At 38.6% G+C, this 26043-nt stretch overlaps 1 protein-coding gene across 1 annotated transcript in view; it reads right to left on the bottom strand.

The window, feature by feature from the left end:
* RNF144B (ring finger protein 144B) overlaps positions 1-26043 on the bottom strand; it is an 82455-nt gene that overhangs the window by 21127 nt on the left and 35285 nt on the right. Inside the window, exons 3-4 of the mRNA XM_032140538.2 lie at positions 20958-21062; positions 8996-9056 (exon numbers count right to left, since the gene is read on the bottom strand). Coding sequence (XP_031996429.1) covers positions 8996-9056; positions 20958-21062 — 166 coding nt within the window. The remainder of the gene's footprint in view (positions 1-8995; positions 9057-20957; positions 21063-26043) is intronic.

Raw genomic sequence — 26043 nt, 5'->3', positions numbered from 1 at the left:
GGTTCTGTCTTCGGGGGTGTGTGTGCGCACATGCGCACACATGCGTGCTGGCTTTCAAAGAAAAATGCATTTATTACTCTGGATCACAGTTCTATACTTCGAAAAACAGTGACTTGCACAAAGTTGGTACTCTGTAAATATCTGCTGGATGATTTATGAATGGATGCAACCTGGGAGGTATTTTGTAAACTTCACATTCAATATTCCTAGGTTCACTATACTTTCATATTACATAAAGCTCCTCGTTTTGCTTCAAATCTGCATTACCCCTTTTCTCTTCTCACTCAGCTGCTGACCCTCCTTCTTATTGCACCTAGGAAACAAGCAATTAGAAGAGAACCCATGCACACCAATCTACTAGCCTGCCTGCATCCACGTCCATAACCTCTCCACCTTCTTTCCTGATAGAGAAGACGACCTAAACCTATCCCCAGGTAAATCCAATCCCTTTATCTGGTACTGAAATCCGTTCCCCTCACACTCTCAAGGATTTGGCTTCTGCAGTTACCTCCCCGCTCCCTCTCCTGTATCATCCCTTTCTGCTGGATCATAAGTTCCTTTCAAGAAAAAACAAAACAAAACAAAAAACACTCCCTGAAAGAGTTAATATATTCACTGTACCCATTTTTCTTCTCATAGTACCCTGAACCCTCTCCAAGCTGGCACTTCTCTGTCATTCCACTAAAACCCACTTGTCAAGATCACCAAAGACCTCTGTTATCAACTCTCAGACCATATCTCTCCTCATCTGTCAGTAGCTTCGGACCCAGTGGACACTCTCTCCTCCTTAAACACTGTCTTCACCCAGCTTCTGGATTCATATTTCTGGCCATCATTTGTCAGTCTCCTTTGCCAGATCCACCTCTTCTTCCCCACCTCTAAAACCTATAGTGTTCCAGGGCTCAGTCCTGAAACTGCTTCTTTATCTATGTTTAATTCTTAGATGAGCTCATTCAATGTCACAGCTTTAAACCTGACCTCTATGTTGATGATTCCAAAGTTTATACTACTGATCCTGACTCATATAATCCAGATGTATCTCTACCAGGAAATCCTGACAATTCCACCTTCAAAATAGACTCCAAATCTGGGGATTTTCAATGCTTCTGCTTTTAACATATAATCTACTGTACTGTCTTGGACTGGATCACTACCACAGCCTCCTAATAAATCTCCCTGCTGCCATGTCATTCCACTACCATCCACTCTTCTGCAGCAGCGACAGTAATCTTCTAAAATGGAAATCATTTCACGACATTCCCCTGATCCAAACCCTCCAGCGGCTTCTCATCACACTAAGACTTCATCTTCATAATCTATGGGATCAGGCCCTTGACTATTACTTCCAAATTACCTCCCATGACTCTCCCCTCTGCTCACTTAGCTCCATCACGAGGGCCTCCTTGCTGTCTCTCAAACAGAAACCAGGCTTGTTCTTGCCTCAGGGGCTTTGTACTACCTTTACCTCTGCCTGAAATGATGCTCTTCCCATAAGTATCCACATGGCTTGCTCACATCAAATCAAGTCCTTTTTCGGATATAACCTCATCAAAGAGGTCTTCCACAAAAATCCTATCCAAAATAGCCTCCCCCATCTATCTCGTTCCCCTTACCCTTATTTATATAAAAGGATATACCCCCACCATCTAATATTACTTATTATCTCACCTCCCACATACACACATGCACATACACAGGATCTTTTAGGGCAGGGATTTTGTCCTGATGATCACTGTATTCCCCATCAGCTAGGAAAGGATTTCTCAACAGCAGCACTATTGACATTTGGATTGGATAATTTACCATCATGGAGATGTCCTGACATATTTGTTGAGCCAACAAACACACAACACACACACACACACACACACACACACACACACCCTAAAATAGAACCAATAAAACTTTTATGAATGATGCATTCGATATTTAGCAGCATCCCTGGCCTCTACCCACTAGCTGCCAGTAGCTTCCTACCCAAGTCATGACAATCAAAAATGTCTTTGGACATCACCAAATGTCCCTGGAAGATCCATTCACCCAGCTCTGACAATCACTGACCTAGCAAGATGCCTAGAATGTTGCATTTGTGTAAATAAATGGAGTGACATAGCAGAAATATAAGACATAGCATCAGTACATCAATTTCCCATAGTAAAAAAGATAATGGTAGCATATATAGCCAAGTTCTACATTGTTCAGCCCTACATTCAGGTATTTCCAGAGAACAGCAATAACAACCCAGAGAGATATTTGCAATAAGGCACTTCTGTAAAAGTGCTTACCCCAGAGAAACAGGGATCCAGACATAGAATTCTGGCCAGATTCCACTGAAAAGATATCTGAGCACAGCATGGCACCTACACTTCACAATGCCCTTCAGCTCCGCTCCTAGAAGAGCAGATACAAGGAAAAGCCAATGGAAGGTAAAAGAGCTGGGTTTTTTAAGGAAATGTATTATAATTCCAGTATCCCATTAATAGTTTTGTCTTATATACCTCATGCAACAGAGTATACACATGGCCTAGAGGCCAAGTTTAGTAGAAATAGAAAAAAATGCAGAAGAGTCATCAGACATCAGCAGCCCTGGCATCTAACAGGACTACACAGAACCCAAGCTAAAAGGAACAAACTGATAGACAGCAGCTGGAAGTCAGATTGCTATCACATGAAGAGCTGTTCTTCTCCTCATTCTCTCCTCACACTAATGACCTATAAGGAATTTGAGACAAAGTAGAGCACCCACAGGAGTCACAGGATATTTTTTTTCAACACCTTTTATTACTTTTATTGTAAATTCAATTCTACCTCCTGGCTTTTGGCCTAGGAAACGCAGTTGTAATATAGATATACAAAATGCACAATTATCCAGAAGTTTAAGGTCCGGTTGCCCTCCCTTCAAATTTCTATTCCAATGTTGGAAGAGAGTGAACTGATGCCTAGTCAACTAATTACTTCTGCATCAGCAGTGATGAAAACATCACGTAGCTTTGAGATGGGAAAAAGTTCAGAAATCTAGTAAAAGAGAAACCAGGGACCTGTAAGTCAGCCCCTAAATAATAGTGCCTTCAAAATTTTATATTACTATACATGATTTAGAAGTGGTTAACTCTGACATATTTACATCATAGATAGACAAATTCAAAGACTTAAGCTGCAATTTACTTACAAAAAGTAGAATTGATTACTGAAGCCAAGCCCCACAGCTATTTGATCTTGAGACTCTGCATGTTCATGTCAATTATGCAAGGCAAGAAATACTGTTTAAAACTATTTTCTACTTCTGTATTCTATTACTGGGAAACAAACATTCTGGGAAATTAAAACTGCCATGAGACCTAAAGACCACATCTGACCTTAATGATTGCTTTTAGTTTTCAAAATCTCCATCTAAAACCCTTGGTTTTCCCACCTGGCACCATCAGCATTACATATGCTGAGTTTGCTTTTGATTCTGTTGTATATTCTCTGTCCTAGCAGGAGTGGTTTTTCTGCCATTCTCCACCATTGTGCCAAAAAGACATCACACGAACTTTTATTATTGTGGGAAACACCATGCACTTGAGTTAATTATCAGCTGTAATAAATAAAACTGTTTCAGTAGACTAATGAGAGATGGGAGGTGTTAAAAAAAAAAAACTGAGCAGACAATAAAGTACTTAAGCATCACACAGTCTACAAAGAGGGAAAAAAAACACTAAAAGACACTACATAACTACATAGGGAGCTCTGATGGAATAAAACCTTTATGATCAGATACAAAAGCTGGGGTGGAAGCATTTCACCAAGGACAAATAAAAAAGCAAGGTGAAACCAGAGTAATATCATAAATGTGAAGACATGAAATGAAAGGAGGCTTGAGGAGAATGCTGAGAATAAAAGGGCTTTCAAAGAAAGATGGAACCACAGCTTGAAGAAGCATTGGAACGGCACCTGGCATAGGATAGAGATGCAATACATAAATAAGCACATACTTAATACAGGAGTAAAGTCAGTAACATTAACAGACAACAACAGAAAGACAACTTCCTATTTCACTTTTTTTTAAATGAAGGAGAACAATATGACACAACCCATCTGTAAGAGTTCTTAAACTGCTATATGATAAAATAAATAAATATTCAAGAACAGATACATCAACCTAGCAAGGAACGGAAGCAACTTGCAGTTACAGAAAGTCAAACAGGGTCACAAAAAAAGGAAAAGTGCTTAAGAACTCGAGATGGATCATCTTAACCCAATTTTCAAAAAAAAAAAAAAAAAAACTATTTTGAAAAAGTAGACTCTGGAAACAAGAGGCAAGAACAATTCTTGCATTAATAATCAGGCATGTACTTTGAGAACCACTGGAAAGTAAAGCAGTGATCATTAACCCATGCCAAACTTAGCATTCCCTTTTCCTTGTTAATATTGGAAAGCTGATGCAGAAAGACAAAGCCAGAAACACAGTGGCAGCCAGAGGAAAAGTCACAGATGGGTGGAAAGTGGGTGGAATAACCAACCAATATCAGATAGTATTTCTTTGCTTCGTGTAAGCAGGAGGATGATTTTTGTGCAATCCTATTCAAAATATTTTCCATCAGACTTAAAGACATAAAGGACAAGCTAAGCAAACACATAACACAAAGCAGAGGACAATTCACACACTGAACAACAAGCTAAAGACTAAAAGAACTTGGCAAGCACTAAGAATTGGAAAAACCTAAGGATGATTTTTTATAACTAAGAAATAGTACTGCATCGACTCTAATTCTACCTTTTTCCAGAGCAGCAGCAATCTCCACAATTCTGTCACACAGTCCAGCCAACGGTATTTTCTTTCAGTTGGTTAGTCATTTAACTCATTTACAGTAATAGTGGCTATTTAATGCACCCCAAAGTCCCCTTACAAATGGTTTCACATCAAATATATATTCACAACATAGTCTCAAAGTCACCTAGCTGATGAAGGTCTTGAGTTTGAGGTAGATCAGAAGTCTATTTTACGTAATTTAGATAAAGTTTAGACAGAATTAGATAAAGTGTATTCCAATCATGTAAATTCCATTATGTAGCACTTTATTAACTTAAATTTACTCTTATTTGAAATGTCTATTTTCCAATAATAATTATAATGGATGGTAATGAACAATTAACACGATTACAAATCGCCTTCCAAAATCACCTAAGAGGCCGGGCACAGTAGCTCACGCCTATAATCCCAGCATTTTGGGAGGCCGAGGTGGGTGGGTCACTTGAGGTTAGGACTTCGAGACCAGCCTGACCAACATGGCGAAACCCCATCTCTACTAAAATATGAAATTAGCCAAGTGTGGTGGCAGGCACCTGTAATCCCATCTACTCGGGAGGCTGAGGCAGGAGAATCGCTTGAACCCAGGAGGTGGAGGTTGCAGTGAGCCAAGTAAGTGCCACTGCAATCCAGCCTGGGCAACAGAATGAGACTCCATCTCAAAAAAAAACAAACAAAACAAAAACAAAATCACCTAAGAGGAAACTGTCTCTGGGCCTGTTACGTTTTTCATAAAATGAGGGGGTTAAATCAAAAGGTCACTAAACTTAATACACTGCAATACTTTATAGTAAGATGTCTATTAAATTTACATTTAAATTATAGGGTTTTACAATTTGGTAGTTCCTCAAAAACTAAATGTAAAATTACCATATGATCCCGTAATCCCACTTCTAGTTACTTTACCCAAAAGTACTGAAAGCAGAAACTCAGATTATACCCCAGTGTTCACAGCAGCATTACTTACAGTAGCCGAAAGGTGGAAACAACTGAAATATCCATCAACAGATGAATAAACAAAATGACGTTAAAAACATACAATAGATTATTCAGCCTTAAAAAATGAAATTCTTATACATGCTACTACAGGAATGGAACTTTGAAAAACATTTATTAAGTAAAATAAGACAAACACAAAAGGACAGATATTGTATGGTTCCACTTATATGAAATATCTAGGATAGGCAAATAAGAGAAAGTGGATTAGAGGTTACTAGGGGTTGCAGAGAGGAGGGATAAGGACTTATTGGTTAACGGCTACAGAATTTGGGATCATGAAAGAGCTTTAGAAGCAGTGGTGATGGCTGCACAACTGTATGAATGTAACTAATGTCACTGAATTGTACATCTAAAGATGTTTTAAATGGCAACTTTTATGTTAGGTATATGTTTAATAACAAAAAGAAAAGTATAGAATTTTAACATTTGCATAGATGAGGAAGTTTAGCCACAGTCTATGTGGTCCCAGGCAAGTCTCAATCTGTCCTGCTTTCAGTTTCTTCATCTCTAAAATAAGAATAACAATACGAATTGTCATGCATGGGATCCACAGTGGGGCATCTGCCTAGAACTCGTAAGAAAAAAAATAAATTCCATGTGTGAATAAAACTATTTGATCAATCTGTATCAAAGCAAAGTAGAAATATGCATCACCACCTAAAAAGACAGACTGGCTCAGAGGCCTGCCCAACTTAATTGTAGCAAGACTGACTATATTATCACATCTAATGAAAGAATAAGCCAGTCACAAGTAGGTTTGAATACTACTTGAAAACTCAAAAAGCCAACCACTATCTGGGGAAAGAGTGGAAATCTTGGCCAATGATTTTCCATATCTACCTTGCCCCACATAAAGATGGATGTTGCCAATTATCTTCAAGTGTTCTAATCCCACTGACAACAAGACGGTCAATAATATCTATTTCAGTATGACGATATTTCCTGAAGAACGGTATGATTACCTCATTGGGAAAAAAGTGTATAGGAGAAGAACATTGAGAATAACTTAATTTAAAAGTGCTACTTTCAAGTTATTTTTATTGCCAACTGTTAAAATGTTGAACACTCAGACACAGGAAGCACTCACAGGAAGTGCTTTACAAGTATTAATTCACATAATCCTCACCACAACCCTGTGGTACAGAGATGCTTGTTATCCCCATTTCACAGATGAGGAAGTTGAGATGCAGAAATATTAAGGACCTTGCCATGGTCACATAGCTTACCAGTGGTGGAGCCTGCAATTGCACTCAGGCTCTTAGCTACCATTTTAAAATAAACCAAAACTTTATATTCATCAGTGAGAAACAACCCACAGAAAGTTGTAATTCCTGGTAATATTAGACTATTCTAATTACAAAAAGACATTTGAGCTAACAGATATGTTACCTAAAATGTAAACAATTAGGAATAAGGCCTGTTGCTGACATATGGGGCAGTGAAGTCAGCCAGGGAAGTAACAGGCAGTCATGGGAGAGGAGAAGTGCTGATGGAGGCATGAGAATACTATAAATAGACTGAGCCCCAGCGACTGAGTAGGATTGATGTGGTTGATAGGTCACATCTCACCATTTAAGCAGCAGCCTGAAAATCCAACCTAACTCTTTAGGCTTTCTCCAAGTAAAAGCCCTCAAATCATGGTACTCGCTACCAGCCAGGCATCCACAGGGTGAATACTGGGAATGTCCGTGTTCTAATTATAATTGATTTTTATAGTGGAGGATATTGGGATAAAGTGGGAAAATGGCAGGGCAGATGGTTGATGCTCTTATCTTTAGCTATCAAATCTGGTGTTATAATGCTCAATCTAATCAGCCCATGTGGATGGATTAGAGAGGGTCAATATTAACTACCCCCATCATTAACTTATCACAGGACAGAAGCATCAGATTACGTCATCATCCATTAAACCAAAAATCCTTCTGACTCTCTGGTTCTGATTCCATGTTCAACATTATAAACTATTTCCCACTTCACATCTGGATATAGAGCAAAAACGGACCCACCATTTGGAATTCAAATAACCTAGTCCAAGATTTTTTTTTTTTTTTTTGGTAAATTTAGCTTAATACATCAGCCTTATGAGTCAAGTAATCCACCCATGAGATGAATCTGGTTTTGGCTGCTGGATTTAAAAACAAAACAAAACAAAAAAACACAAAAACAAAGTCAGCGTTCTTCTCCTATAAGACCAAGCCAGCTCTAGATCTAAGGTTGCTATTAACAACCTATGTATCCCCAACAGCATTCCTACTCTACCCCCTTCATGCTCTGTATGTTTTTTTCTTTTTTCCTGTAAGAATTATTTTTCAGGGTAGTTGTAAAAATTAAATGAGATAAAGATAATTGTACTGACCAAACTTATTGGCACATGACAAATATTCATTTCCCCCCCACCCACTCTCACCTCTAGACTTTATGAATCCATATTTAAAAGTTAGCAATCAGAAAACTTTATGTTCATGCTAGATTCAAGTTTAATATACTCAATGAGACTATACCAGTCCAATAAGTTCTGGGAGAAACAATTTTTTTCCTACTTCTGAGATACTAAGAAATAGTCCATTGACCTCAAAAATAGATTAGGGTATGACAAGAGGGAAAGGCCTCCTAAAAAAGACCTGTCAAAAGCCAGATGAAGTAAAAATATAATTCTTATAGCTAAATAGAAAAGCTATATAAGTTACCCCAAGCCCAAAGTCAGAAAGAAAATCAGTCCAATACATTGTAAATTGCACAAGAATGATACATATCCACACTCAGTTATTACCATGATTACAAAAGTGGTATCAAAAAAACAGATGTTGAGTATTCTGAGGAGCAGTAAAAACGTTTGGGCTGGTAATGTTTCGAAGTGATCTTCAAGAATCGAAAATTAGTGGTAAAACCCATTTTGAGGGTCACTTTCTTTTGTATTAGTGTGATTATAAAGCCATCTAAATTTTGCAAAACCTTTCTTACATGAGCCAAATTAAAAATACAAAACAAACAACATAAGGAAAGTTCTGTTTCCTGCTAGTCTGCATTTTTTTCTGGTGGTAGCTGAGAGGCTTGAAATTTTATGTTGCAATTACAGCATTCTCCTTTTGGAGTACCCTTGAGGCTTTGTTGACAGCCCACAGCTGCCTTTATCTTCCATGCGGGTTAGTGTAAAAATGACACATGTAAAACCACATTCATCATCAGGAAAAAAAGAAGAGTTCATACCTCTTTCAAATTTTAACCTCTGATAAAGCTGAAACTGGTCCACAGGTACCAAACAGGCAATCTGAAACCAGAGACATAAAAGGTTGAGACTTCGGTCATCATAGGGCCCTGAGTTACCAGCCTTTGAATTTCTCTTTCTGGCTTTGCTTATTATACTTTCTCTACACCAATTGTTTGCAAACCTCTTTTTCTCCACGCTGTTCATGTAGTAAAACACATGCAACAATTTTCAAGTCATCCCCACTCCACCACCATAGCTGAGAATCACTGCTCAAGGGAGCACTTACAAAACTCATTGATCACCTTCTATCCTTCAGTCAGTGGCTACCAAGACCAGACAACAAAATTTTATTACAGGGACTTCTAAAATTATTCATATTCATATATTAAAGATGCTTCCTTTCTCTATATCTTCATTTAAGAATTTTTTGAAATTATAGTTCCAGCTTTGGAATCCTGAAAAACTAAAGTCAGGTAGACAGCATCTCAGGAATTATTCAAATGTCATCCGTCACCTAGGAAAGAGTACCTTTTAAACAATATAAAAATAATTTCTTCTGACAAGAGTCACTTCCTGGAGCCCTCGGTTATGGGACATTGACATCCCAGACTCTGGTAGAAAAGAAATGCCTAAAATATTTCTTGCAACTAGACTCCTATTTTCCATTTCAGATGGCAACATAAACCAAAGGTTTACTAGTAAACAACAACAATTCATACTTAACTGAATGACATTTCAAATTAGTCATTTTTAAAGGCAGACGCAGGAAAAGCTAACTGCTCTTAAACCAGCATTCTAAACATTTTAATTCCATTGATGTCAAATGTAAATATATTGACATAGCTTAAAGATTTATATATGAGAAAATCAAAGGATTTGATATTAGCCTTCCAGACATCCAGTAAGTTGATACAGGACAGAGTTTTAGCCCTGACAATTCAACTCTAAACTGTCACCTTTTTTCGGCACAAAATACACCTACATTGACGTTCTTGCAACTAAGGAAAGGACATCTGCTTTGAGAAAACTGGAGTAAGAAAATGATGCAGCTAAAATTGTATTTAACAAATATTATACCTTTTATAACGCATTCCAAATCTAATCCTTTCCCTTATAAATAATCTCAAGTTGTTTATTTCGCAAATGAATCTAAGTTAGCTAAAATGTATTAAGGACCACGAAACAAGTTTGGTCTTCCCCATTCCAAATAAAGTGTGGTAAAACATAACTTTAATTATAAAAATATTTTTATCCAAATTTTCTTTCTCCAGTTGGGGAGAAAATGTTGCATTTTCATGTGGTACCTTAAAGCTCCTTAGCAATCTTTACAAAAAAAATTATGCCCAATATCATGTTATATGTATTTTACCATAGTTCTTTCAACAGTGTGGTTGGACTTTTATTACAATGAAGGTCAGCTTTATTCATCTGTTATAATGCTACCCAGACATCTTTCCTGAAAGACAAAGGTGTCTCAAATAAAATTCAGAGTTGGAGACAGAAGGTACAAGCAAATGAAGTGATAGTAGGCATTTAGGAACCAGAGTTCAGTTCCTGACTTTGTCACTAATTCATCATGGGTGGAGGACAAACAAATGCTACGTCAACTTCTGGACCAACATGACTTGGGGGGTGATACCATCTGGGCCCAAGAGACCTCAATAATATTCTATGAATCTTTTTTTAACCACCCACCCTCTTTGATTCTAGAAGACAGTCTTGTACCCCACTCACCTTCATCTAAAATAGTTTGTGGACTGATGACCTCCTTTTAAATCCTTCAAAGTCAACCCCTAAAAATTCTGATTTTTTTCGATGATGAGCAATTTATATAAAAGTCAAATACAATTTATGGAAGACAAGGCAAACAGAAGATGTTTTAGATACAAATGAAATGTTAATGTGAAAAAATGACAGAAATTAATGCAGTAAAAAGTAAACAGCTGTAGAGATGGATGTTTAATTTTAAATTAGAAAAATAAATTTCACTGGAGTACATACTACTGCCAACAGGGAAGTCATAGATTTCTAATTTTTTTGTCTTTTATGCTACTTTGGATTTCTCCTTTAAGTCAAAGGTTTGTATGGAACTAAGACTTACTAAGGTAAATCAATTTTTTAATTGAAAGTTGTGATTACAAGAAGTTAATTACTTTGCTTCTCATTCTATTTGGTCCTTTTGGAATGAAGACACCCATAGAATGCACCATTCTCTTCCCCAGTTCCCCTCACTTAGACTTACATCTTTTGTATTATTGTTTAAGAGATGAGGTCTCACTTTGTCAACCCAGGCTGGATTGCAGTGGTACAATCACAGCTCACGGTAGCCTTAAACTCCTGGGCTCAAGCAATCCTCCCTCCTTAGCCTCTCAAGTAGCTGAGACTACAGGCGTGCACCATTATAATTGGCTAATTTCTTAATTTTCTGTAGAGATGGGGTATCGCTATGTTGCCCAGGCTGGTCTCAAATCCCCAGCTTCCAGTGATCTTCCTGTCTTGCCTTCCCAAAGTACTGGGATTACAGACATGAGCCAGCTGCACCCAGTCACGTTTTTTCTAAACATCTGTTGACAGCTTACCATGAATAAAGCTTTGGTCTGGAAGCCTGGCATACAATGAGACAGGACATACAGAAGCTACAATCAAGGGGCTGAAATTACTTAGAAAGCAATAAATATAAGATTTACAAAAGATCTACCCCTTGATCTTGTCTGTTGGATTTTGCAGATTAGAACTAATTTTCTGAAATATTTCTATTATACTTTTGGCTTTAGATGAGAGCTGTACAAAAAATAAAAACAACAAATGATACAAAAGGTTAAATTCCTGGTTCCATTATCATTTGGAGCTAAGTCACTATTGCTGAAGACCTCCATTTTTACAACTGTAAAATTGAAATATTAACACTTGTGTTAGGATGATTGTTAGAAGGCTAAATCAGGCTGCAGGTAAAAGGGCTACAACCAATTTTTTGAGGATATTCACAAGTACTGTAAAATTGACTGCTACACCTGACAACCCTAGAGAATAAAAGAGATTATGAAGAGGTATCTTGTGGTATGCATTTATCTTCTTTCTGCCAACCGAGAATTTCCAAATCATTCAAAATCACACCAGACCATTATATAAAAAGTTGCTAAACTTGTATAGAGTTACCAAATGCCATTCCCCCAACTTCCCCTAATAACACTTTCTAAATTTAGTTCCTAAATGTCATTCCAACTTCCCCTAATGATAATCATAGTATTGAAATAATGAAATTTGTATTTCGATACAATAGAATTAGAGCATCTTCGGGCCTTATTCAAATCTCACTAACTGTTCCACTAAGGTTTTTTTTTTTTTCAGTCTAAGATCCAATCCAGGTTACCAACTTGTACCTAGTCGTGGTATCTCCTTGACCTTCCAATCTGGGACAGTTCTTCAATTTATCTTTGCCTTTCGTGACTTTGATGAGTTTGAAGAGTCCAGGCCAGTTATTTGTACAGTGTTCCCCTAATTTGGATTTGTCTGATGCTTTCTCATGATTAGATTGAGGTTATGCATTTTTGGCAAGAATATCACAGACGTGTCCTTGGGGCCATCAGGAGTTACATGAGGACAACATGTCTCATTATTGATGATGTTAACTTTTTAATGTGGTTAAGGTGGTATCTGCCAGCTTCTCTATCATTTGGAATTAGCAAGTATCTTGTAGGGAGATATTTTGAAACTATGCCAAATCCTGTTTCTAATCAAACTTTGCCCACCAGTTTTTGTATCCACTGACAATTCTTGCCAAAAATAATTATTACTGTAATATTTGCTTAGTGATTTTTCTACTTTCATCATTCATTTTGTACTTGGTGATTAAAATTCCACTCTAAGAAAAAGCTGTCCCTTCTCTATTCATTTTTTAAATTTCAGTCAGCATAGACTGCAGACATTTATTTTATTCAGTGGCTTCTAATTCACTACTAACCAAATCCATATTCAAGCAGTAAAAGCAAAGCTCTCTAGGTATATTCTCAGCTATCAAGAGACCACTACCTTCAGATCAACTACTTAACGGTCTTTAAAGTTAATTTTTGCTACTTCTCCTTTGAAAGCTGTGCTAATTTATTTATTGTTAAACAGAAATTTCTCTCTCCTATCTAAGCACAAAAGACAACTTTTGCTCCTCATGATCATTCTAGAAACTCTTTCCAAAGGGGGGAAAAAAAACCCAAACTTTAATTCAAAGATAAATTCAGTTTCATGTTAATAGAATAAGAGCAATAATATCAGAATAACGACAACAAAAGCTACTAATTGCCCAAAATCACTATTTTGTTTTGTTTCATTTCTGATAAAAATGAACCTTATGATCCTTATTAAATACTCAGTTCTGGCCAGGCAAGGTGGCTAACGCCTGTAAGCTCAGCACTTTGGGAGGCCGAGGCAGGTGGATTAAGAGGTCAGGAGATCGACAGGTGAAACCCCATCTCTACTAAAAATACAAAAAATTAGCTGGGTGTGGTAGCAGGCACCTGTAGTCCCAGCTACTCGGGAGGCTGAGGCCGGAGAATGGCATGAACCCGGGAGGTGGAGCTTGCAGTGAGCCGAGATCACACCACTGCACTCCAGCCTGGGTGACAGAGCAAGACTCTGTCTTAAAAAATAAAAAAAAAATAAATAAAATAAAAAAATAAATTAAAAAAAAAAACAACTCAGTTCCTACTCAGCTGAATGTCTTTGCTTTTCCATTTCATCCCTAGCAGAGAATATATCCAGGGAAGCCAGACCACACCTACACATGGGAGTGCTGTAACAGTTACACATAATGAATTAATCTCTCTAACGTCCACAACCAGGAAGAAATGAAAAGTGAGGCACACCTGTTAATCAGTATTAACCACGATCATATTTAAACAAGCATCACCATCTACACTAACACTGACCTTACCCCCTCTCAGAAAAAAACAGAGCAAAAAAAGGGAGGCAGAAAGTGAAGCCTGCTCACCACAGAAGTATTTATGCCAAAAGTAGTGTGTGTTCCCATAAGAAATGTTAATAAATACAATGTATATTGCTTTTTACTAAAGAAAAAAAGACTCAAAAAAATGAAACAGAAATTGGGGATAGGCTTTAGAGAAATGCTACCCCTCAGAGTCTGGAAAGCCCAGACAGAAGGAAAAGGCACCCAGACTTTCCTTAGGTTTGGTCCTTCAAATCATGCTTCTGCTACAGTTGCTTTTAAAAATTAAACAAACAGACTGAACAAATAATAAAACATATCAGAACATCTGGAGATGGAATTGACCACTAGTAAGTAGATCATTACAACCTGTCAAGGTTTGGGCAATTTGGGGGATGCTATGACTTGCAAAATGCAGGGCAGGGGAATTAACACTCACCTTGCGGATCAACGTGTAATCACATTAACACAGGAACTAAAAATGTTTTCACAACCCAGGGAAGGAGAGCTGCTCTCCTAACAGAGGAGAAAAACAGCACATTCACCCATTCGCCCGAGTGAAACTAACAAGCTGAAGTGTCTCACCTGATACTAGATAAAAAATCCTGATAGGAAACTGTATTTGGGCATCACTGAGAGGCAGAAGGCAAGAAATGGAATTCCAGGGCCACTGATCTTCACAGTCCACTGTAGAGGGCGGCTTTCACTGTTCTTTGTTTCACATGTGCTACAGAAGTCTCTGTACATTATCTAACCAAGATCATCTTTCCATATGTCATCCCCTGCCTTTTCTCCCTCCACTAAGTCATAAGTAAAAGGGACACATCCATACACTCATGTGACACATTCGACCCATTGTGGCTTAGTTTTCTATGTGCCATTAGTTAAAGATTTATCTTAGAAACCTTATTACCCACTTATACAGTTTTAAGTACATTTTAAAACAAAGTTTTAACTACTTTCTAAAATGTAATTCAGCCAGGAAACTGAAAAATATCTGTTAACTCTGGCTTGGCAGATTCCTCTATCACCACCATCTCAAAGGTTTACTTTTCTCCAGCCAACATGTATTGCAGTCAAAGGTTATTACAGACACACTCATCCCTTCCCATTCAGAACCTTACACCACAGTAACAGGAATATGGCCTCTTGCCTGGGCATTCTCATCCTTCCTTTGCCCTAGCTTCCCACCATGATAATGGGAAGGAAGAATGTTAAGAGATGGCAAGTGGAGGCAGAGGATTTGGGAAGAACACCTGGATTCCCTATCACTGTAGCCAACTTTCCCAAAGCCACCCAAATAAATATGCCATCTGAGTAAAAACTATATTTATTTTGCAAACATAGCTTCAAATTCCCCAGTACTCGATCCCTCCTCCACCATACCTCCACCCCAGGTCTCCAGAATGCCCTGCCCTAAATCCCTTCCTACAGAAATTCTGAAGCCTCCATTCAGCTGCACCCACCCTTTCTCTGGTGCACACTGGGGCACTAGCAGTAAAAGGCAGGCTGGTCATTTCACTGCTCCAGGGCTTAGAAAGAAGATTAGTGAGTGGGAAGCTCTTCCCTGCCCTCCACCGACACCTAGCAATTGGAAGAAGTTAAAACTCTCAGGCCATGTAATGGCAGGTACTATTCAAATAGGAATATGCACTCACCACTCAAAATTCGCACAGGCCAGACAAATGGTTCAGGCTTTCCCAGGAAGTGATGGATGCTACTTCAATAACACTACATGGGAACTGCTTAAATTAGACATCACTTTTTTTAACAGGGCTACTAACTTCAAGCAAGGGCTTTGCCTGACGTAACACTATTGGAATAAACAATCTGTGTCCTGCCTTTCATAATTTCATGTTGGACACCATTACAAGATCAAGTACATTGGAAAAGCTCTGCAGAGCAAAAGCTAAAAGTACCAGATGATGCAATAGAGGAAAGTTTTACACTTTTCCCTGGCTCCTAGTGTGTTCACCTCTAGCCACAAGTCCTCCTGAGTCACTATCTCTCACCAGCTTCCATGACACTGAAAGGGAAGCTGCCATTTTCTACCATTTCCTATACAAGGGAACAGTAGAGTCATCCCTCAGTATCTGAAGGGCACCTGTTCCAGGACCTCCCACAGATGCCAAAATCTTCAGATGCTTAAGTCTCTGATATAAAATGGGGTAGTATTAGAATATAACTTATGCACATCCTCTCTCCTGTATAGTTCAAATCATTTTTAGATTACTTATAATACCTAATACAATGCGAACGCTAGGTAAATCATTATACTATATTGTTTAGGGAACAATGACAAGGAAAAGTCTGTATGTGTTCGGTAAAAATATTTTTTCTGAGTATTTTCCATGTGCAGTTGAATCCCCAAATGCAGAACCCATGGACACTGAGGTTCAATCGTACTTGAACTGGGCATTAAGTGTGTCACTAAGGAGGCTACTCTTCATAGATAAAAGTTAGGAGGCATAATCACAGCTGAGCCAATTTGGAAAAATCAAGAAGGCAGGTACATGGAGCACAGCCAATTCTGTAAGCTAGACCTGCACAAGGAAGCACTCAGAGGAAAGAGCTTACATTCCTGCCATCCTTTGAAGATGAAGAAATATTAGACTTAAATGCATTTGGTAAGACAATGAAGAATGAAGAATCACGTGTTGTAATATAAATAGCAGCAAGACAAAGGGAACCAGGCTTAATCAGAATTATTTTTAACAAGCAAACTATATTTATGTGTTACCTGTCTAATTAAGCATTTTTTTTAAAAGGCAGAAGGAAGTAGTAGTCATGGAGATAGAACCTAGTCAAGCATATGTGAATGAACCCCATTGTGGTATACTCAATAATACATAGATTATAAGCCACATGTTACAACTGTATGCAATAAAAGCTTGATCTAAAGCAAGTTAGAAATGAAGATGGTACAGTCCAATTCATGTGTGTGGTATTTACTTTCAAAGGAGGAGGCCCATGTAAACTGATGCAGCTACCCATATCTCCAGTATAATCTTCTATACCATTCTCAACTCAAAATGATTATCAATCACCACTACCACATATTTTTATCACTGAAAAAGACAGTAGCAAGTTGATAGAGAACATTTGATTTTTTTTGTTTTGTTTTTGTTTTTGCTTTTTTTTCTGAGATGGAGTCTCACTCTGTCACCCAGGCTGGAGTGCAGTAGTGCAATCTTGGCTGTCTACAACCTCCACCTCCCATGTTAGGCTGTGTAATCCCCGCTGGGATTACAGGCGCCCACCACTATGCCTAATTTCTTTGTATTTTTAGTAGAAACGGGGTTTCACCGTGTTAGCCAGGATGGTCTCGATCTCCTGACCTCCTGATCCACCCACCTCGGCCTCCCAAAGTGCTGGGATTACAGGCATGAGCCACCGCGCCTGGCCTCCTTTTGTAATTTTTAAGACTCGTTATGGGTTTGTCTGGTTTTAATGCCTAAAAGTAAAATTGCTTGTATAGTAAAACTGGATAAAGAGAACCAGAAGGACAGAGAAGGTATAGAGTGGGGAAAGGATAAGGAGAACAAACGAGGGGGGAAATACAAAGAGAAACTGTCTATTCAAAGAAAATGAAGCCGGATGTGGTGGTTCACACCTGTAATCCCAGAACTTTGGGAGGCTAAGGCAGTAGGATTGCTTGAGCCCAGCCTGGAAAACATAAAGAGACCCTGTCTCTTTAAAAAAAATAAAATAAATAAATAAATAAAAATTAGCCAGGCATGGTGGTACACACCTGTAGTCCCAGCTACTTGGGAGGCTGAGGTGGGAGGATCACTTGAGCCTGAGAAGTTGAGCTGTGATTGCACCACTGTACTCCAGCATAGGCAACAGAGGAAAACCAGGTCTTAAAAAAACAAAAAAAAAGAGAGAGAGAGAGAAAGCAAGGAAAAAAAGAAAATGAGAAGACTACTTAAGCTCTGCTCTAGAGAACTGCGAGACAGACACTACAGCCCGTCCTGATCCGCTTATCTGGGCACACTGGCCCCTTACATTAGATACTCAAAATGTCAGTGCCTAGTGGCTACCATGTACTGAAAATTCTAAAACACTATGCATTTGAACTTTCTGCACTGATGGAAATATTTTATTCTGTGCTGTCCAGTCTGGTAACCATTAGCCACATGTGACTGCTGAACACTCAGCAATTACTGACTAGCATGATTGAACTAAATTTTTAATTTCATTTAAATCAATTTAGGTTTAAATAGCCACATGTGGCTAGTGGCTACTGGATTAGTCAGCACAGGTCTAGAACACAGGAATCTGATAAATGTCATGGACTTTTTTTTGAAATTTCACCAAGCTATTCACTTCATTTATGTTTAATAGATTTTATATGCATGAATTCACCAAGATTTCACAGCAGACACAGCTCCTGCTGCCTGCCCCACTTCTTTCATTTCACTTTTATAATTATCTGACTCGTTATAAGTTGACTGTCTCTCTGCTGGACCAGAAGCTCCATAAGAAGAGCACTAGTGGGCCTTTCTTATTCTCTTTTCCAGCCCAGCCTGGAATGGGGCCAGGCACACACTGTGGTCTTTATTAAGTACTTGTTGACCCATCAGACACCTGAGAAGCAAGTCAAAAAGGAAGCGTCTTTCCTGGAAGGATTATGCGTAGAAAGATACACCCAAATACTCAAGACTCATTTTAAAAACAATTCTGAAGTGACACAGATCAACAATATTCTTAGTAACTAGTCCAATTTCTCCCCACTATAGCTCCTTTTACCCTATAAAAGTCAATAATATATCTCTCCACAGGGTTTACATACTCGGTATTAACTTTTTACCAAAGAAGTTATTCCATGATTTTCTTAAATCACTTCTAAACAGATATGCCTTTTATACTTCCCTAAAAAACGTGTATATCTCACTTGTACCACTCAGCTACTAATCAATAAATTGAACACAGGATGCCCAGACACAAATTGTTAAAAACTGTCTATACTAACTTTCTGACTGCTTCACTTACAAAGGATATATATGTAAAAGCACATATATTCATAAACAAAGCATGTACAGTACATATATCTATACACACACAATCTACATGTGTGTCTGCATACACACACAAATTGAGCTTCCAATTATTAAGTCCTTTATCATACATTCTATCTACCTACCTAGTTCTATGCCCTCACTCCCATTTTTTTTAAGAGATGAAATCTCACTCCAGCCCAGGCTGGAGTGCAGTGACGTGATCAAGGCTCACTGGAGCCTTGACCTTCAGGGCTCAAGCAATCCTCTCACCTCAGCCTCCAGAGTAGCTGGGACTATAGGCATGCACCACTATGCCTGGCTAATTTTCTAATTTTTATTTTGTAGATACGGGGGTCTTGCTATATTGCCCACGTTGGTCTCAAACTCCTGAACTCAAGCAATCCTTCTGCCTTGGCCTCCCAAAGTGCCAGGATTACAGGTGTGAGCCACAGCACCTGGCCAACCTAATTCTACTCAAAGCCACATAATTATGGCAGTCAGAAAGTAATGGATTAGAATCCTATCTCTTCTACTTTCTAGATATGCAGTTTTGGGTAAGTTACTTAAACCTTCTGGGCCTCAGTTTCCCTATCTGAAAGCAACACCCAATTTCATGAGGTCCGTTGAGAGGATGAGATAGTATACTGGCAATGAAAACAACTGCGGGGTGGTGGTGCCTGGTGCAAAGCAGGTGTTCTGTGTTTGCTAAATGAACAACTGATTTCATCTGTTTCTTGGGATGTCATTCAGAGGCTTACAAACACCCTAAGAATAAACAAGAGTCCATTATATTCTAATTTAAAGTGAGCAAAGTCTGAAGATTTAAAGGCAAGCCAATAACCGGTGATTGAACAAACAAGGAGATAAATCAGTGTCTTTTTTTTTTTTTTTTTTTTGAGACGGAGTCTCACTCTGTTGCCCGGGCTGGAGTGCAGTGGCACGATCTTGGCTCACTGCAAGCTCCGCCTCCTGGGTTCACGCCATTCTCCTGCCTCAGCCTCTCCGAGTAGCTGGGACTACAGGCGCCCGCCACCACGCCCGGCTAATTTTTTGTATTTTTAGTAGAGACGGGGTTTCACCGTGGTCTCGATCTCCTGACCTCGTGATCCGCCCGCCTCGGCCTCCCAAAGTGCTGGGATTACAAGCGTGAGCCACCGCGCCCGGCCAAATCAATGTCTTAAGAAAATGAGAGCACTCACTCAAAAATGAAAAAAAGAAAAAGACATTTCAGATGCCTGCTACAGATCAATTGAAAGGTCTCTGCTCTTTGGAAATGGTTCAACTCAGGCTATCATTGTGGAATCACAATAGTTTATATTTTCCATAACTGCAGCTAATCCATGGTCTATTTATCTTTAGGGTATTACAATTTACAAGACCATTCACTATTCAGCCTCTGTATGTGTCCATTCTCACACTGCTATGAAGAAATACCCAAGACTGGGTATTTAATTGACTCACAGGTCTGCAGACCTGGGAAGGTCTCAGAAAACTTACAGTCATGGTAGAAGGGAAAGCAAACACGTCTCCACACGGCCACAGCAAGGAGTAGTGCTGAGCAAAGGGCAGGGAAGCCTCTTATAAAACCATCAATTCTCACGAGAACTCACTATCACGAGAACAGCATGGAGGAACCGCCCCCATGATTCAATTATCTCCACCTGGTCCCACCCTTGACACGTGGGGATTATTACAATTCAAGGTGAGATTTAGGTGGGGACACAGAGCCAAACCATATCAGCCTCCTAACTTCACATATGGTAAATTTGATTTCTGGTACTTTTGCCTATTCTATAGCTTCTTTAACACTCAAGATGGTATATGTAAATAGAACTGAGATAAATGACAGCCTTAACAGTTTGTATAAAAAGTCCAAAGGTATGCTGCAATAAAGTGCCCCTTTAAAAAGTTAACCTCTGTATTTTCTTGCTAGACTCCCTGGTAGGGAAATACGTAAGGACTCAAGATCCTAATAAATAACGTAAATAGGAAAGAGGGGAAGATGATGGCAGTCATTCATACCTCAGCTTCCTGCAGGGTCCCGTGGTTTAGGCACACCATGTCAGGGCAAGTGATGGGAGACCCACAACCTTCTCGGATTGCCAGCTGCATGTACTGTTTCAAGCACTGGAAGTTAAGAAAAAAAAGACAATTACCCATTCCCTTACGGTAGCAGAAAGGTTACATAACAGAACCACCACTGCCTCTTCTTCCTTAATTGGCTGTCCTGAGGCTCTTGTACTCAAGAAACATAACTTATCATAAGTGTGAATACTAAGAGCCATCACTTTGGAAAGAATGCAGAGACAGGCAATTAATTATGTATGACTTCATCTTAAGAGTTTATTCAAGTCAGATTTCCCTATGCTCACACATTTCAGCCACCATAGATTAGGAAAAGAAAAAACACTATTTTCTAACACTAAAGGCCCCCTCCTTTAAAAAAAAAAAATATGAGTTCCTAATTCCATTTTTACCTAGTGGTCCTCTCCATCAAAGTTTGCCCAAAACTAGAACAGAACGCTGTGACCCTTGCACTGAGCTAGCCACACAATCAAAGTAAGCTTAAGGCAGTGACCTTTCTAGGACCACGCTTAAAAGCAGATGCACCCGGAAAAGATAATGTCAAATTTGGGAAAGTCAGGTGACTTCCTGCTGACTCGGGACAGCAAAGATAACTTGCTTCCCAAAGACAGTGAGACACATTGTCTCAAAGACATTGTCTCAAAGACATTATCCCAAAGACAATGAGACCTTCTAAAAAATATGGGCCTTGGTGGATGCCATGTTAAGGAGGTTGGAGTAGGAAAAAAGGCACTGGTCCCCTGGGGAAAGAAGAAATTAAATAGAAAAAAAGAACCCCAGAGAAGAAATTGAACAGAAAAAAGAAACCCAGAGAAGAAATTGAATAGAAAAAAGAAACTCAGAGAAGAAATTGAATAGGAAAAAGAAACCCAGAGAAGAAACTGAATAGAAAAAAGAAACCCAGAGAAGAAACTGAATAGAAAAAAGAAACCCAGAGAAGAAACTGAATAGAAAAAAGAAACCCAGAGAGAAGAGGGAGAACACCAGGAACAAAGTTGGTCTGCTCACTGCCTGTTGTGTCTGGATGTTGGACAGTGGGTGAAGATGTGAGTCTGACTGAAAAGTAAGGAGAGGGACTGATAGCTTTATGGAAACCTCTAATGCCTCCCCCTATTCCTCTCTACGCTCCGCACAAGAAATTGAAGGCAGTAGTTCCAGGAAATAAACCTCTAAGTAATCCAAAATTGGTTCTTCAACTTCTACTAATTTGCTCATAATTGGTAAACCTTTTCTACATGCATGACAAAAAAAAAAGTCAAGTTCAAATGTTTGAGGGGTACATTCCACCAAAAATACATAAGCCAGCCACTGAAGCAACGACTCTTACAAAGTGGTGATTATTTACAACTTGGTTTAGATTTTTCAAATTTATACACTTATGTATCAACTTACTGCATTAAAAATATTGCTGTTGCACCAACCTTTTATAAAAGCATGAGCCAAAAGTAAAATTCTAGGGTCAGAATACTGATGATGTAATTGTGAAATCTATCCCTGTTATTGACCATCTTTACTCATTTTTTCCATCTGAAAATAAAACTAGTATCACTATTATATTACTTCAGAAAACTAATCATGTATTTATCTGGTTATAAATAACTTACAATGTACTGATGAATCAATGACTAGGGCAAACCATTTAAACCAGACTTGTATCTCTTCAAATAGTTAACAGGTTTTTTCTCCAAGGAGTTAATTTTTTCTATAACATTCATCACAGCAAAAACTAGAAAATAACCTAAATACCCAAAATAGAACACTGAAATAAATGTTGCTAAATTTATGCGATAGAATGTGCAGAATCATGAAAAGAGTCTTCAAATGATATTTAAAAGACATGCACAAATGCTCATGATTTAGTATAAATTCAGGAATAAAAGGTCTGCAGTCACTCCTCTCTTGCACTTTACCGCCATATAATTACTGTGTTTTAACCCTGACTTCCTTGTTCAACGGAAGGGTGAAAAATCACTTGCTCTAGGATTCACTGTGCCAAACATGGTATCCAGCAGCAGCAGCAGTGGGACATAGAAGAGAGCAGCAGCAAGGAAATATGGGGAAGAATGTCAATGGGCAGGCGAACACCCAGGGGAACAGTCAAGGCGGCTCACCAAAAGGAGTGTTTTGCCAGGGGACAAATGAATAAACAGTGTGAAAGCCTGTTTATCCTGTTCTGCTGCTGAGGTCATCTCAGCCTTCCATCAGCCACACCTGTTCCATTGTTACCACCTTGATCTTTGCGCTGACCCCCAGCAGCCACTTAAAGAAATTTAAGTAAAAAGACTGAAAGATATAGTCTCCAGGCTCAAGGAGAAGGCATTTGAGGAAAACAAAGTGAACAAAGCAAAGAACTTCAGATCCTAATACCTGAGTGAAGGGTCCACTTCACTCAGGGGACAATGGGTAAATGACTTAGCCTATGACCTAGACTTGCCTTCCTTAATTTAAAAAGTAGGGACAATAATACCTGTTATAGTTACCTCACAGGGTTTAACACACACACACACACACACACACACACACACACGAAATTTATATATGGAAGCCCTTCATGAATTTGCAAATTACAGAATAATAGGTCATGTTATTACTCCTCTTCTCCTAGTCTTAGACTTTCCATCAAAGACTTTGTGGGAAAATGTTAATCCTTTGTCCTTCTGAGATATCCTTTCTCCACTCCCTGCAAAGGATGAGTTAAACCACTTAAGGTGGAGAAGCTGTGTAGACAGAACAGATATTTGTAACAGAATATTCCAGGTGCCTCCATGCGAGGCTCTTCTTAGAAATATTTGGGTTTACAGAATAAGTTTAGCATTAAATAGGAAATAAAGATACTATGTGAGTCCTTATAGGCAAACACATTCATTTCAAATATAACTGCAAATGTGTTAAGTTGAAATATACACCTTCCCAAGAGCTGATAATGGATGTGCCTCTTACTAATAATGTAATGTTCCTAGGTACACTACAAACCACAATATATCAACTAAATGAATTTTGAAACTTCCTATAAGCACTCTCCTGGCCACAATATTATATGACCCATGATTTTGGGTGAGAAGTTAGACCTCTGTACACTGACTCCAGGGTTTAAGTACACATACCCTTTGTTTTTAATGCTAAGAAACACTGGTTCAAGATAGAGATTTGTAAGGGCAGGTTGCTAAGTAGTCCTACAGCACAGGCACTTGACACTCCATCAGTGTGGGCACGCATTTCTATTCAAAGGCAAAGAGGGAAAACAACCAGCCCTAGTTATTGCTTTTTACTGAATTTTCACTGAATTTTTACTGAATTTTCAAGTACCCCAGGCTTGTTATATGCCGTCCATTAACTTTCACTAAGACATTTAATCTCTCTTCTTCTGTATCTCTGGCTAAAAAGTGCAAAATAACTGAAAACATTCACATGAATCCCATGAGCATGTCATACAAAACACAGGTAAATGGTTAACAATTCTAGGGGGAAAACTGGCATCTAGCTTATAAAGAGAGAAACAAAGAAAACAAAAACAGATTATAGCAATGCAAGAATGGCAAAATAAAACAATCACTATTAACAAAGAGAACTACCACCATTTAGTCACATTTTGAAACTTACATTTATTAAGTAGTATTCAACAGATATTTAAATAAGCAATTTTCTTAACAGGTAACAAATTGCAAGGAAAATGTTTCAAATAGAACATCTCAAAACCCAAATGACCCGAGGAAAAAAAAAACTTTTTCTTTTGTATAGTCAACATTTTACTTAGTTTGGTAAAACACAGAATTATTTTTAGGCCATAAAGGGTCATGCAAAATAATAAGGATTGTTCTAAATGATGAGCTAATGGGTGCAGGAAATCAACATGGCACATGGATACATATGTAACAAACCTGCACATTGTGCACATGTACCCTAAAACCTAAAGTATAATTAAAAAAAAAAAAAAAAAAAAGGATTGTTCGTCAAACTCACTCCACAACCTTTAAGGATTCATATGGGATCTAACCAAAAAATTAACCAAACACCTGGTGAACCAGATGACTCATATTGTCTCTTCCAATTCTGAGAGTCTATGAATTGTATGCAATGGAATCTTCTCAGAAACGGGTGTCTCCTAGACCCCTTTCAAGGGTATTAGATTCCGATGTACCAAAGTCACAGGCATTCTTCATATAAGGTGTTCTCACCTATTATGATGGACGTAGCAAAAAGGGTCACAGTGTTAAGACAAAGCTACTATGTACCCACCCAAGATCAAATCACAGGAGCAGGCAGGGAATATATGTATATTTTTAAAAACTTACTATATAGTTCCTCATTCTCTATCACTAAATTATGCCCTTCTTAAAGTTTTTTTCTAAGAAAAAATAAAGCATTATAATCAATAGCCAATGAAACTGGATTCCAGCCATCTAGGTTGAAGCACAAGCTCTAAAGTCTCCTCCACATCTTGAGCGAGTCATTAACCTCTCTAGCTACAATGCTCTCATGTATAAAATGGGACAATATCACCTGTCTAGGCTGCTCTCAGGGAAAATGGAGAGTCCCCCATTCACTTTGAAAAGTGAAAAGAGGTATGCAAACGTAAAGTGTAATTGGGGAATGGAATAGATGTTTCTGAATAGGCAGGCATGCAGAAATGAAAGTCCACAGACAAATAGGAACCTTAGAAAAGCTTCATGAGGGTGAGGTGAATAGGTAAGAGAATAGGTACTGTTAAGAGGAGGGAGGTAATGAGTGCCATTAGTTGATTTTTTTTTTTTTTTTTTTTTTTGAGACTGGGTCTTGCTCTGTTGCCCAGGGTGCAGTGGCACAATTATGGCTTATTGCAAACCTCAAACTCCTGGGCTCAGTGATCCTTCCACCTCAGCTCCTGAGTAGCTGAGGCTACAGATGCCTGCCACCACACTCAGCTATTGATTGATTGATTTAAATGGGGTCTACGTTGCCCAAGCAGGCTGGTCTCAAACTCCTGGGCTCAAAGAATCCTGTCGCCTCAGCTTCCCAAAGTGCTGGGATTACAGGTGTGAGCCAC

The sequence above is a fragment of the Hylobates moloch genome, unplaced genomic scaffold (genome assembly GCF_009828535.3).
Source record: "Hylobates moloch isolate HMO894 unplaced genomic scaffold, HMol_V3 SCAFFOLD_20, whole genome shotgun sequence".
NCBI classification, from domain to species: Eukaryota; Metazoa; Chordata; class Mammalia; order Primates; family Hylobatidae; genus Hylobates; species Hylobates moloch.
Note: the sequence above shows the minus strand (reverse complement) of the source record. Positions and strands in the feature narration are given on the sequence as shown.